This window comes from Coccinella septempunctata, chromosome 7 (assembly GCF_907165205.1).
Source record: "Coccinella septempunctata chromosome 7, icCocSept1.1, whole genome shotgun sequence".
In the NCBI taxonomy this organism is placed as follows: Eukaryota; Metazoa; Arthropoda; class Insecta; order Coleoptera; family Coccinellidae; genus Coccinella; species Coccinella septempunctata.
Genome location: NC_058195.1, coordinates 5,111,836 through 5,125,505, shown reverse-complemented (window position 1 = coordinate 5,125,505; position 13,670 = coordinate 5,111,836). Strand labels below are relative to the sequence as shown.

General features: G+C 38.9%; 1 protein-coding gene across 2 annotated transcripts in view; it reads left to right on the top strand.

Annotated features, from left to right (window-relative positions):
* LOC123316343 (Ig-like and fibronectin type-III domain-containing protein 1) overlaps positions 1-13,670 on the top strand; it is a 180,332-nt gene that overhangs the window by 129,557 nt on the left and 37,105 nt on the right. For both annotated transcript variants that reach the window (XM_044902373.1, XM_044902372.1), the window contains one exon: positions 8,595-8,801. In XM_044902373.1, the coding sequence (XP_044758308.1) occupies positions 8,595-8,801 (207 nt within the window). The remainder of the gene's footprint in view (positions 1-8,594; positions 8,802-13,670) is intronic.

Sequence of the window (13,670 nt, the reverse complement as noted above, 5' to 3'; positions counted from 1 at the left end):
CGACAAAGGGTGGGTTTTCGTATAGCCCGAATGTCAAGAGCATTACACAAAGCTTTCGAATATTCTTTGGAGGAAGTGGGATGTGCCGGCAACCTCACCTTTCAACGAAATTACCAAAAGTTGTGGAACATACCGTTGAACGTTCAACGTGATGAAATCTGAGTCTCGCTCCTTTCCGGATTTTCATGTCTTGGGACCTGAGGATGGTTGAGTATTAGGGCTTTGGCAGAGGATTTCTTTGTGTGTAGAATACAAGAAGCTGCAATATGCTCTCAATATACGAGGATATATTGAAAAATTCTTAGCCTACTATAGAACCACGAAAATTTCAATGTCAAAATATTTTATTACTCAACATATTCTCCTCTTAATTGAATACATTTATTACAGCAAACCTGCAACGTCTCTAGACCTTTCAAAAAAATGTTTCTTCTTGCTCTGCAAACCAGACCTCCATAGCTTTCATTACCTCCTGGTTGGAAGAAAATTTACGACCTTTTAAACTTTTTTTCAGTTAAGGAAAGAGATGATAGTCGAAAAGAGCCAAATCTGGTGAATGAGGGGGGTGTTCTAGTAAAATTTACCTCTTTTGAAGCTTGCATTCCACTTTTAAACGGTCGCAGACAAGGGTTTTGAGTATGTCTTCGTACATCTGCTTACCTCCTAACCCTTTTAAATACAGGTACTTGATGATGGCTCAATACTCCAATTTTTCTATTTTCACAATTTCGTTGAACATCTTCTTTCTTTTAATTTATTGCGTAACTCTGGTTTACTTTTTTGACCTCAAACTTAACAATGACACTTCTAATGAGTTATTGTTCGTTGCTATGGTAACGCAATATTTTTTTTATGCACGGAACTGGTTAAGGCCTACTAGATATCAATACATCCTCGTAGAACACAACCAATTGTGGAAGAATAATGCTCCAAAGGCATCGTGACACATTAAAAGTGCCTTACCACCACCAAACTATGAGATTTCGCATAATATAAAACCGGATGTAACTGGGATATGCTCTCAATCATAGCACAGATTGAGGGCAATATACCAACTCTGTCCTTAAACTATCGCATCTCCCTCAAAGCTTTGAAACTTCGTCACAATTCTCCAATCAATATTATGACATGTTATGGAACGTCATAACGCTCGAGCATCTCGGAGTGCTTTCTAATTTCCATCTACAAGGGTTGCCGGATGTCAATTACCATAAATCGAACGTAACCTCAACCATCATATAAAACTTTGTTTTTTTTTTAAATCATTCATTGCTGAATCTCGCTACTGAGAATAAATCTACAAAAAGACTAAAAAATGAGACTATCAGTTCGATCAAACTTAGAATTCCTTAAGGAAACTTGCGAATGTGTGCCCTCCTGTTACTGAAGAGACCCAACCGTGACCTACAGATCCTTCCACACTCTGGGCATGGATAGTCACCAACCAGATCTGGCCCCCGCTGTATTCTTCTCGAGTCTCCATTATAACTGTGGACCAAAGACCTCCACTGTGATCTGCTAACGCTAGTTGTTCCCAGTTATGATTTCCATCAACTGATTTTAGGGATTGATGCAGTCTATCCTTAAAACACTTATACTGACCTCCTGGTTTCCGAGCTCCCTCTGTGAATTCGCCATACAGAGCTTAGTCTTGTGTCTTGCATCCTTAGAATGTGGCCGCTCCATCTTAGTTGGGCCTTCGTTACTTGAGTCTCAATTGTCAAACAACTCGCGCGCTGCAAGTCTTCTGCATTTGAAACTTTGTGGAACCATCTGATGTTCATTATTTGTCTTAGATGACGTTGTGGCGTTTGTTCAAGCTGTTCGTAAGCTTCCGTAATTCTTTACGAAACGCTTCTGCGTTGGGAGGACGACTGCTTTGTAAACAGATGTCTTGGTCTTCATATTTAGGTCATGATTTTGAAACACTCTGTCCTTTAGCTTCCAGAATGCCCCTGATGTCGAATTGATACGGTTGTGTATTTCCGTGTCTAGGCTAGCCCTAGTATTTATGAAGCTTCCCAAGTATTTGAACTGCTCGACCTGTTCTAGAGTTTCATCCTTCAGGCTTATATCTGTTTGAAGGCTTTCTGGCGGACTTACCAGGATTTTGGTTTTGTCGATATTGAGTCTAAGGCCTAAAGCTTCGAATATATGTTATATTTATATTTATTATATATTGTTATTATTATATTTTAATATAGGTGTCCAACATTATCTGTAGATCCTCTGAGCTGCTAGCGATAAGTGTGCAGTCGTCTGCATATTGAAGTTGTCAGCACTGAGAACATCAATAAGAACAACTTGAGCAAATCAGCATAGTTCTGCCAATAGTAGTAGCAACTCGGTCAGCAACTACAGTAGCGCCAATAATAGGAGCAATCTGAATAGTAGCACAATGTATGATCTCCTCGATGATCTCCTATTCTGTGTCTCCTTGAACTTTCATGAAAATTGCTTCAATATCCATGGCAAAAAAATGATGCCCCCATTTCGGAATATGACCCCATGGAAGTGATTTCAGGCACTCTAAACGTTCAAACAGTTTTCAGTTCAACCTAAATGGTTCCAACCGAATCGAAAGTAATAATTTATATGTCACTTGGTACGGAATTGATGGCATTCCAAATGATTTTCAGATTACAGAGCCGACCTATTGGACGTAAATTTCCTTTTCAATTAAATTGTTTTTCGAGTATCCGTAGCTAACGACCAAGTGGATTATTCGGATGGGATTCATTCGATTATTCATCCGGATGATATTTCGGTAAATCATGTCGCACTATTTATACTGGCGATATCTAGTTTTGCTTCAATCGATCGGAAGTTTGGAGGAGTGTAAGTGTAGGAGTATCTTGATTGAATTCATGAAATATTGATTGAATGGATAGTTTGGAAGTGGCAAGCATATTTGTTGAAGAAAATTGGAATCAATAGAGGATTCAAAATCAACATCTATTTATTCACAATTCAAATTGAATGATAATAAATAAATAAATGAATAAACCATACATGATGGTATGAAAATTATAGAATTCTTCACATCCAACTTTAAGGTATAGAAATGCTAGATGTTTGTATCTTTGAAAAGGACTTGGTTTCAGTTAGGAGATACTTTTCATCGACAGAATATTTTGATGGCAATGGATTCTGCCTTTCTGGTGAAAAATGTATAGATATCCTGTTTAAACTTTATATAATAATGCGAGTTAGTCATAAACAGGCGTAGGAAATCCCAGAAGAGTCAAACATCCATACATTGGTTACGGGATCATTGTCCCTCATCAGTACAGTGTAGCGCTGAATATTCCAAACGAAGGATGGAATTTTAAACATCAAAAGTGCAACCTACAAACAAACTATTTCCTAGTGAAAGTATAAGTATAAGAAAGTTTCTGTACAAATTACTGAAAATATGGATGGAAATCTAAATTCCTAAGCTTTGCACCTAGATATAAAATCGGCATATGCCGTTAGCAATTTCGCTCAGTACGTGCATAAATCAAAACCAATAAATGATCGGTATGGAATTGATGAAACGAACGTTGTCCACATGGAATTTCCTATTCTGGCAACAGTTTGAAACATAATAACTTAGTTACGAATTGAACGTCATTAGTCTACAAATTCGAACAATCGAAAGGTTGATTTATTGCATTTGTACATTCACAATGACCAGGTCGAAATTGATTCGTTGTGACTCAGTTTCAGCACGTCATGAATCAATTGAATGTATTAATCTAGAGCTCGTGTTGTCGGATTTATGTTGGATGTTACCATGAATAGGAGAATAGATGGGGGATGTTACAATATGGATATAGCAGAACGTGTTCTGGGTAGGCAAGGATTAAGGTTGTCAACAAGGTAGAAATTCAAATGAAAAATATTGAACGAAATGGAATAGGTCATCAGGTGGTTGAAGGTGAACTTTTACCTAGGAATCCCTACAATATTTTTTTTTGTGTAGCAGGGGGAAAATCTGCAATTCAGACGAACCACTTTCTCCTGAGGGGGAACAAGTGTGGGGATTCTCACTCTCCTGAGCTCGAGACACACTAAAAACCCTTAACTGCTTCTTGAATATTGGTTCCGGGCATTTGCCTATAAACCGTTCATCTCTTAGTCGGTTTTCTTCTCGCATACTATCGTGCTGGGATTTATGTGTTTATCTTCTATTGGATAACACTTTATTGGATTTTTCAATAATTTTCTGTTTTAATTTTAATCTCTTTTTAATTGATCTCTTGGTCTCCTTCGGTAAATTCGCATTCTCCTTTTGTCTTCCTTTGTGTCGCAGCCCACTAGTCTCCTGAGCTCTTGATTCGGATGGTTTTTCGCTGTTTCGAATAATTTCTCTGCTTTTCTGTTCATGAATTTCATTATTGTTTCTCATTTTAGGTCCCTATAAATCTGTCTATTCCTCACAAACCAAGGTGCGTCTATTGCACATCGTAGCAGCTTGTTTTCAGTGGCCTTAATTTTTTTGATATGGCTCTTTGCGCGAAACCCCAGGCAACTGATCCATAAGTCAGTTGAGGCCTAGCAACGGCTTTATTAATCTTCAATTTTGTCTCTTTCGAAATGTGTCTTCTTCTTCTTATCAGAGGGTAGAGTCTATTCATCGCTGCGTTCGTTTCATCGATTGATTGTTTGATATGATTTTTCCAAATGAGTCCTTTGTCAAGCGTTATTCCTAAATATTTGGCTTCATTTTTCCAATCGATTCCTTCTCCGTCCACCTCTAGATTCGTTGTAGGTCGCAGTTCTCTCTTCTGCAGTAATATTGCTTGGCTCTTTTGTCCTTTGAGCTTGATTTTCCACTTTATGCACCAGTCATTTGTTTCGTCAATCGTTTGTTGTAGAACTCGTTCTATTACTTCTGGGTTGCGGTGTCGAGTTGCTGTGCCTGTGTCGCCAGCATATAACGTTAGCATGGTTCTTGGATTCTTCGGAATATCGTGAATGTATATATTGTACAGTGGCCCAAGTACTGACCCTTGGGGTACTCCAGCGTCTATATCTCTTGTTGTGGAGCATTTTCCTGCCACTTTCACGTAAAACCTTCTATTTTTGAATCCCTAGAATCAGTTTCAATGAACTTTAATTATGTGCATCACATATTTTCGAATGATTTAAAACCCAAAAATGTTTTGACAAGCGTCATAACCTCACACTTTCGTGTCCAATTCGCATGGCACGCTGACTGCTTTCATAGATGTGAATGGAACATATTTCGACGTACAATTTTTCTCTGAAACTTCTCACTACCCGACCACATCTCCAAAATAAATATCCACTTCTGAGAATTTCTGTCAGTGCAACTATCAATCACCGTCGTTATTATAAACCCTATTACATCACTGTTCCTTCAAGTTGGAAATGGAATCAAGTTCATTTGTCCAGTCGTCAGCGACATTCCTTCCCTGAACAATGAACCCGCGATGAAATATTATGCACCAATGAAAATCGTTTCATCTACAAACATCCAGCTTCTTCATTACTTACGCGAAAGCTGAATCATTATTCAGAATTTTATAGCGTTTGCAATTTTTCTCGTGACACCTTCAATTCCCAATATAAATTTTCAGGTTTTACGAATCGTTTCGAGTTCAAATGACACTTTGACTCGCTAATAGGTATTGAATCATGAGCTGAAAAGACGAACAGGAAATTGTTTCACGAAAACAGCCCTTTGACGACTTCCTGATGCCCTGTCACTCTTCTGTTTATCGCCGTTCGATTTAATATCGAAAAGCGGTGATATAATCTATCCATTTCCTATTTGGAAGTTCCATTAAGTCCGCAACAAAAGATATTTGAAGCCTGTATATATTATTAATGAACTTGAAAAACAAAAACGAACAAAACATTACTTTAGAAGATCCTCCTCAGGAAAGGTGTGAGTCATCTTTTGAAAATTTATTCGGCCATTCTTTGACTCTTACAAATATTTTAACACTAGGTTCCAGAGGTCAAAAGAAACACTATTTCCTATACCATTTTTTCCTATTCGGCCCTGATAAAATTATATAGCCATTTTAAGTTCTAAAAATGAGCTGTGCCACCCCTGGAAAACAACATTACCTTCAGAATTACTAGCTTAATCTGTGACTCTACACATCTGTGGATCTCTCAAACAGAGTTGTATTCAGTACCCAATTTTTCAAATTTCACAGATATTTTTAATTTTTGAACCTCAAATTACTCGAAAACGTTCAAATATTCATTTGATAGCGTCCAACTCAGTTTCAAGAGTTAGGTTCTTCGAATTTGGTACTTTAACGGTACTTAATGATCATAATAAGAAAACAGGAAGACGTGGGTGATATCTTGTGTTCGAAAAAGATTAATCAAATAAATGAAAAACTATATTCCGAAATTCATTTCATTCGATAAAACCGTTTGTGAGATAGAACTAAAAATAATTTTTTCATGGTTTTTCAACAGCCTGTATCTTTTAAACCGAGCTGATTTGGAAAAATTGGTAGAGGAAAAAAGTGTTTCTTTCAACCTCAAGAATCTACTGCTAAAATATTCGTACGAGTCAAAAACTCTTGCTGTATAACTAATTCCGATGGTTTAATGTGTTAAAAATACGAAACCTTTGTAGGAAACAGTTGAAGCTTCGCCTATATGTTCTAAATACATTAATACCAATCCTCGTAATCGCGAGTATGTTTGAGCAGCTCAATTAGCGCATCCGCGGCCAAATTTCCCTCATCCGTTGCCAAAGCGAGCATCGCTTAAACACAAGAGTATTAAGCATACATCCTGAGGTAATATTCATCACGAGGCGCATTTATATTGCCGGCAATGCGGCGACTTAACACGTGAACTATCCATCTTATTCAAGATGCAATATACGCCAGCAATTCTGCGACCGAATTTCAGCATTCGTTTTGTACGTGACATTCCCCTTAAAATTCAGACGGGAACGCCAGATTTGTTCGTGAATATTACAAAATACAAACATCTCATACTCATAACATGACGTTGCTCTCCCTGCATGCTAATACTTTGTTTTTTTATCGTACTACCGGAAGTGGAAACGAAACTTTTTAGTAGAATATCCCATGAAACAGAAATACGAGCGAATTATATAGGCTGATCTAGTTAGATGCCGATTGTACACTGGTGAATTCAAAAAAGAATTCGTGAAGGAAATTGAGTGTTTGGAATCTCCTTTCCATTTAAGGTTTTCTATAGTTTTGATATCGAAGTTGCTTAATCCACATGTAGAGAGTTGAACCTCTGTTCTCTTATTTAACATGTCAGTTTTTTTTTTTTTTGGTGTAGCAGGGGAAAAATCTGCAAGTCAGACGAACCACCCTCTCCTGAGGGGGAACAAGTGTGGGGATTCTCACTCTCCTGAGTTCGAGACCCACTAAAAACCCTTAACTGCTTCTTGAATATTGGTTCCGGACATTTGCCTATAAACCGTTCATCTCTTAGTCGGTTTTCTTCTCGCACACTATCGTGCTGGGATTTATGTGTTTATCCTCTATTGGATAACATTTTATTGGATTGTTCAATAAGTTTCTGTTCTTATTTTAATCTCTTTTTAATTGACCTCTTGGTCTCCTTCGGTAAATTCGCATTCTCCTTTTGTCTTCCTCTGGGTCGTAGTCCACTAGTCTCCTGAGTTCTTGCTTCGGATGGTTTTTCGCTGTTTCGAGTAATTTCTCTGCTTTTCTGTTCATGAATTCCGTTATGGTTTCCCATTTCAGGTCCCTATAAATCTGTCTATTCCCGACAAACCAAGGTGCATCTATTGCACATCGTAGCAGCTTGTTTTCAGTGGCCTGAATTCTTTTGATATGGCTCTTTGCCGCGAAACCCCAGGCAACTGATCCATAAGTCAATTGAGGCCTAGCAACGGCTTTAGTAATCTTCAATTTTGTCTCTTTCGACATGTGGCTCCTTTTTTTTATCAGAGGGTAGAGTCTATTCATCGCTGCTTTCGTTTTGTCGATTGCTTGTATGATATGACTTTTCCAAGTAAGTCCTTTGTCACGCGTTATTCCTAAATATTTGGCTTCATTTTTCCAGTCGATTTCTTTGCCGTCAACTTCTAGATTCGTTGTGGGTCGCAGTCTTTTTTTCTGTAGTAATATTGTTGGCTCTTTTGTCCATTGAGCTTGATTTTCCACTTTATGCACCAGTCATTTGTTCCGTCAATCGTTTCTTGTAGAACTCGTTCTATTACTTCTGGGTTGCGGTGTCGAGTTGCTATGCCTGTGTCGTCAGCATATAACGTTAGCATGGTTCTTGGATTCTTCGGAATATCGTGAATGTATATGTTGTACAGAATTTTCCCAAGTACTGACCCTTGGGGTACTCCAGCCTCTATATCTCTTGTTGTGAAGCATTCTCCTTCCACTTTCACGTAAAATCTTCTATTTTTGAGATAATTCCTGATCAACTTGCATATTTTGACCGAATATCCAGCACATCTCATCTTATATATTAAGCCTGTACCCTTGTACCCCCAACAAACGTTGCTTCAGTTCATAAAACTTAACTTTAATAACTTCGGCGGCTGATATGACCCCGGTGGACCATGATCAAATTCTCACTTCCCCTTTTTTTTGCAGGATTACCATCAATGCGAGACAGCCTCACAAATCCCGTCCATGTTTACGAGGGGGACGATGCACTTATCACGTGTGTGGTGAAGGATGTCGGGGAGAACGCCGTGATGTGGAAAAAGGAGGACCGTGAAAGACACAGCGCCAGAGTCCTGACAGCTGGAATAGTCAGGGTGACAGCCGATAAGAGATTCGTTATTTTGCATGATGCTGGTGAGTATTGAAAGCGCGCCTAAATTGTTTTCTGTACATGTTATGAATAGTTCTCCGATCGAAGCGTGTTGATGACAGCTATCGATGAAAGAGACTGTTAACTGTATACTTGTTTCCCCTTATACGACACAAGTTTTCATTATTTTCTTTGCCAACGAGAAAACGATGGATATTCTCAACACAAGTTGAAAGCAAAAAAGACTTGTCAGGCAGTTAGAAACTTTTCATCCCTTATTCAAATCGTCATCATTATAAACCCCGAAGGAGCTTAACAACAGATAAGAGCACTCACCTGAACCTAACTACGGGTAAAAATTGTGAGGGGAAAGTCGAAGCATTGAGAATGTTGCCTTCATTGGCTCGATCCAACAATCTTATTATTGAAGAACTCAAAATGACTGCTCTAAAATCCCTTGATCAAACTTCAATCGCGACATACATGCATTTTCCACTTTCGTCAACTAGAATTCAGTCGGTCCTATATCTTCAATGGATGGATGAATTTCGAGGCATATTATTAAAGCTCACAGAATACATTACAGAGGAATTCCAAAATAAACAAGCTACAGGTCTTGTTTTACTAGACGTCGCCAGAGCATTCGACAGAGTATGGCATGAAGGATTAACATATGCGATGAGATGTGCTGGATATTCGATCAAAATATGCAAGTTGATCAGGAATTACCTCAAAAATAGAAGATTTTACTTGAAAGAGGAAGGAGAATGCTCCACAACTAGAGATATAGAGGCTGGAATACTCCAAGGGTAAGTACTTGGGCCACTTCTGTACAACATATATATTCACGATATTCCGAAGAATCCAAGAACCATGCTAACGTTATATGCTGACGACACAGGCATAGCAACTCGACACCGCAACCCAGAAGTAATACAACGAGTTCTACAAGAAACGATTGAAGAAACAAATGACTAGTGCATAAAGTTGAAAATCAAGCTCAATGGACAAAAGAGCCGAGCAATATTACTTCAGAAGAGAACACTGCCACCCACAACGAATCTAGAAGTTGACGGCGAAGAAATCGACAGGAAAAATGAGCCAAATATTCAGGAATAACGCTTGACAAAGGACTTACTTGGAATAGTGATATCAAACAAGCAATGGACAAAACGAAAGCAGCGATGAATAGACTCCACCCTCTGATAGAAAGAAGAAGCCACATGTCGGAAGAGACAAAATTGAAGATTATTAAAGCTGTTGCTAGGCCTCAATTGACGTATGGATCAGTTGCCTGGGGTTTCCCGGCAAAGAGCCACATCAAAATGATTCAGGCCACTGAAAACAAGCTGCTAAGATGTGCAATAGATGCATCTTGGATTGTCAGGAATAGACAGATTTATAGGGACCTAAAATGGGAAACCATAACGGAATTCATGAACAGAAAAGCAGAGAATTTATTCGAAACAGCGAAAAACCATTCGAATCAAGAACTCATGAGACTAGTGGACTACGACCCAGAGAAAGACAAAAGGAGAATGCGAATTTACCGAAGGAGATCAAGAGATCAATTAAAAAGAGATTAAAATAAGAACAGAAACTTATTGAACAATCCAATAAAGTGTTATCCAATAGAGGATAAACACATAAATCCCAGCACACGATAGTGTGCGAGATGAAAACCGACTAAGAGATGAACGGTTTATAGGCAAATGCCCGGAACCAATATTCAAGAAGCAGTTCAGGGTTTTTAGTGGGTCTTGAGCTCACGAGAGTGAGAATCCCCACACTTGTTTCCCCTCAGAAGAGGGTGGTTCGTCTGACTTGCAGATTATCCCCCTGCTATACCAAAAAAAAATTTCGAGGCATTTATATGACATTTTGATAGTAGTAATGCAGTAGGTACACTATGAACAGTAGGGCGGATAACTTGGTAGCCACCGGCTCTCAAATAACGATCGTCAGGTTGAAAAATAACGTAGAAATGCGATCTGCAAACCCTTTCCACACAGAGTGAAAACAATAAAATCGCAAAATCCGGCGATAAAGCCAGACGAGGCTACCAACTGTATCTGATTCAAAAGTGATACACCCCCCATTATATCCTCCATAGGCGTCGAAAAAAATATCGTAAAACGGATGAATTTCCCGGCTGAGCGATCTGGAAAAACATCACACCTGACGCCCTCACGATACTGCGCCCATAAAAACCGAGCACCTCACCTCTTCGTAGGGCGGAGATAAACACTACAGATTCAAAATTTTATGAGCAGAGTATATTTTATTACGCTAGATAATGGCTGTCTGAAAGAGCTCTGCAGTATGGGTGCCTCTTGTGCAATAAAATATGCTGACCCGTTTCATAGTTGCCGCCCGAATTTATACAATTTTTGCAGTGTTCTCCATAAAATTTTATTTGGAGGAGATTCTCAGGCATAACCAGACTAGACCGTTTGATTTATGCGCGAGAAAGAACATTCGCTGAAGATCTATACGTTTAGCAGGGAGAGATGTGATGAGATTGGGGATGTGAGAGTATTTTCGGTGAAGTTGTGACAAACATAATATTTAAAGAAGTGATATGAAAACTATTTATTGGCAAGATTGGAGTTACGTATGCAAGATTATTACGTTCATGGGTATCCTTGAAACACTTGACAAAGATGAAAACAGTTTATGTTGCGTTGACCTGTTCTGGTTACAAATGGTAACTTGCCAAATTGATACTGAGTCTCTCTCTGGTGATTCTGGCTTGTTTTAGGTACCTGCACAATGGGTTCATAGATCTGCGCAAGACAAGGTTTGTAGTCGATGTGTAGACTATAGTCGATGAATAGACCCTACCCTCTGACAGGAAGAAGCCACATGTCGAAAGACACAAAATTGAAGATAATCAAAGTCGTTGCTAGGCCTCAACTGACTTATGGATCAGTTGCCTGGGGTTTCGCGGCAAAGAGCCTCATCAAAAGAATACAGGCCACTGAAAACAAGCTGCTACGATGTGCAATAGATGCACCTTGGTTTGTCAGAAATAGACAGATTTATAGGGACCTAAAATGGGAAACCATAACGGAATTCATGAACAGAAAAGAAGAGAAATTATTCGAAACAACGAAAAACCATCCGAATCAAGAACTCAGGAGACTATAGTAGACTACGACCCAGAGGAAGACAAAAGGAATGCGAATTTACCGAAGGGGATCAAGAGATCCATTAAAAAGAGATTAAAATAAGAACAGAAACTTATTGAACAATCCAATAAAGTGTTATCCAATAGAGGATAAACACATAAATCCCAGCAAAATAGTGTGCGAGAAGAAAACCGACTAAGAGATGAACGGTTTATAGTCAAATGGCCGGAACCAATATTCAAGAAGCAGTTGAGGGATTTTGGTGGGTCTCGAGCTCAGGAGAGTGAGAATCCCCACACTTGTTCCCCCTGAGGAGAGGGTGGTTCGTCCGACTTGCAGATTTTCCCCCTGCTACACCAACAACAAAAAAGAACACCAAAAAAATTTTGTAGGGTAAAGTTATTCTCCGATGGTTTTACCATATCTTTCAGGGCCTAGAGAACGGTGAAGGTTAGGGCTATGAATATCATAAGGTAGGTATAACAAGCCAGAATCATCAGAGAGAGACTGAATAAGGTGGATATCTTTCTTGGCCCTTACTGATGTTGAAAGACCAGAACCATAATGCAACATTATCCAGGTCAACTTGTAGATCATAGTTTTTAGAGATGGAACACTGTACAGCTTGGAATCGCCATCGAGCAATGATAGGACCAAAAACAGAATCCTGGTGCACACACATGTCTAGTTGTTGTTTGGTATTTCAACCGTTTCTCTTTCTAATTACATTTAGATCCATATTTTTCATGGTTTCATCTATATCTTGCGTTGCAGTTCCCTTAGATGTTTTCCAACCTTATTCAAAAGTTCATTCGGAACTTTAATACCTTTCAGATAATAATCTAACTCGAAAATCTGATATCATTACCTACTTCATCGCACACATGTAAAATGAAAATCTCACAGATGCATCAACGTACTGTATCCACGAAGAAGCACTTCTTATCCCTTCATGCCTATTCTCCTCGTCTCTTCAATAACATCCCATACATGTTTCTATCGGAAGATGGAGCCGTAAAATTGTTTTATATCTTCTGTTGAATTCGCTGTAAACGACAGACTCTGATGGAAAATTTTTCGATGATCGAGCTTCGGGAAATTGCCGGTCGAATTATCTTGTACTCGCCTCCACTAAAATCTAATAACGTCAGGGATATATATCAGAATTACCTGTCCTTAAATTTCGATCAAAATCCGCAATTTAGTGGAAGTAGCACAACGTTGATCTTGCTGTCGCTTTTTATTCCGGGGTTACATCTGTGATCCTATTCTTCGAATTTATTTTTAAATGTCGGTGACTATTTGAAAGATAAAACATCTTTGAATCCTTGTCTCAGGCAGTATTTTATTCATTTAACGAACGTTACTGAGTCATCGATGAAACAGGTGGAATTCAGGCTAAAGAAGCAGATTTGGTTAAGGCAATTGATCTCTATCAGCAACAATGACCCCACAACAAGATTTGTGGCGCTTTGAGAGCCCACGCAAACCCACTGTCTAGTTCAATATCACCCTAGTGTCCATGTTATGTTCCCAGACTGTAAATGATGTCTTAATTGCAAGTATATGCTACACCTCCTTAACAGATTCCTCACAAGGCATTTCAGCACCTAATGAAAAAAGGTCTAGGCAAGCAGAAATTGATCAATGCAGATTCCTTGGGGAGGAGAATGAAACTGGCGAAAGAATGCTACACCATTGCTAGCCAGAGGGATGGAATGAGTGTGATTCTGCTGGTGTTGAGGCTACTTGGAACGATCTTGATGAGCAGCAGCTCTTTGT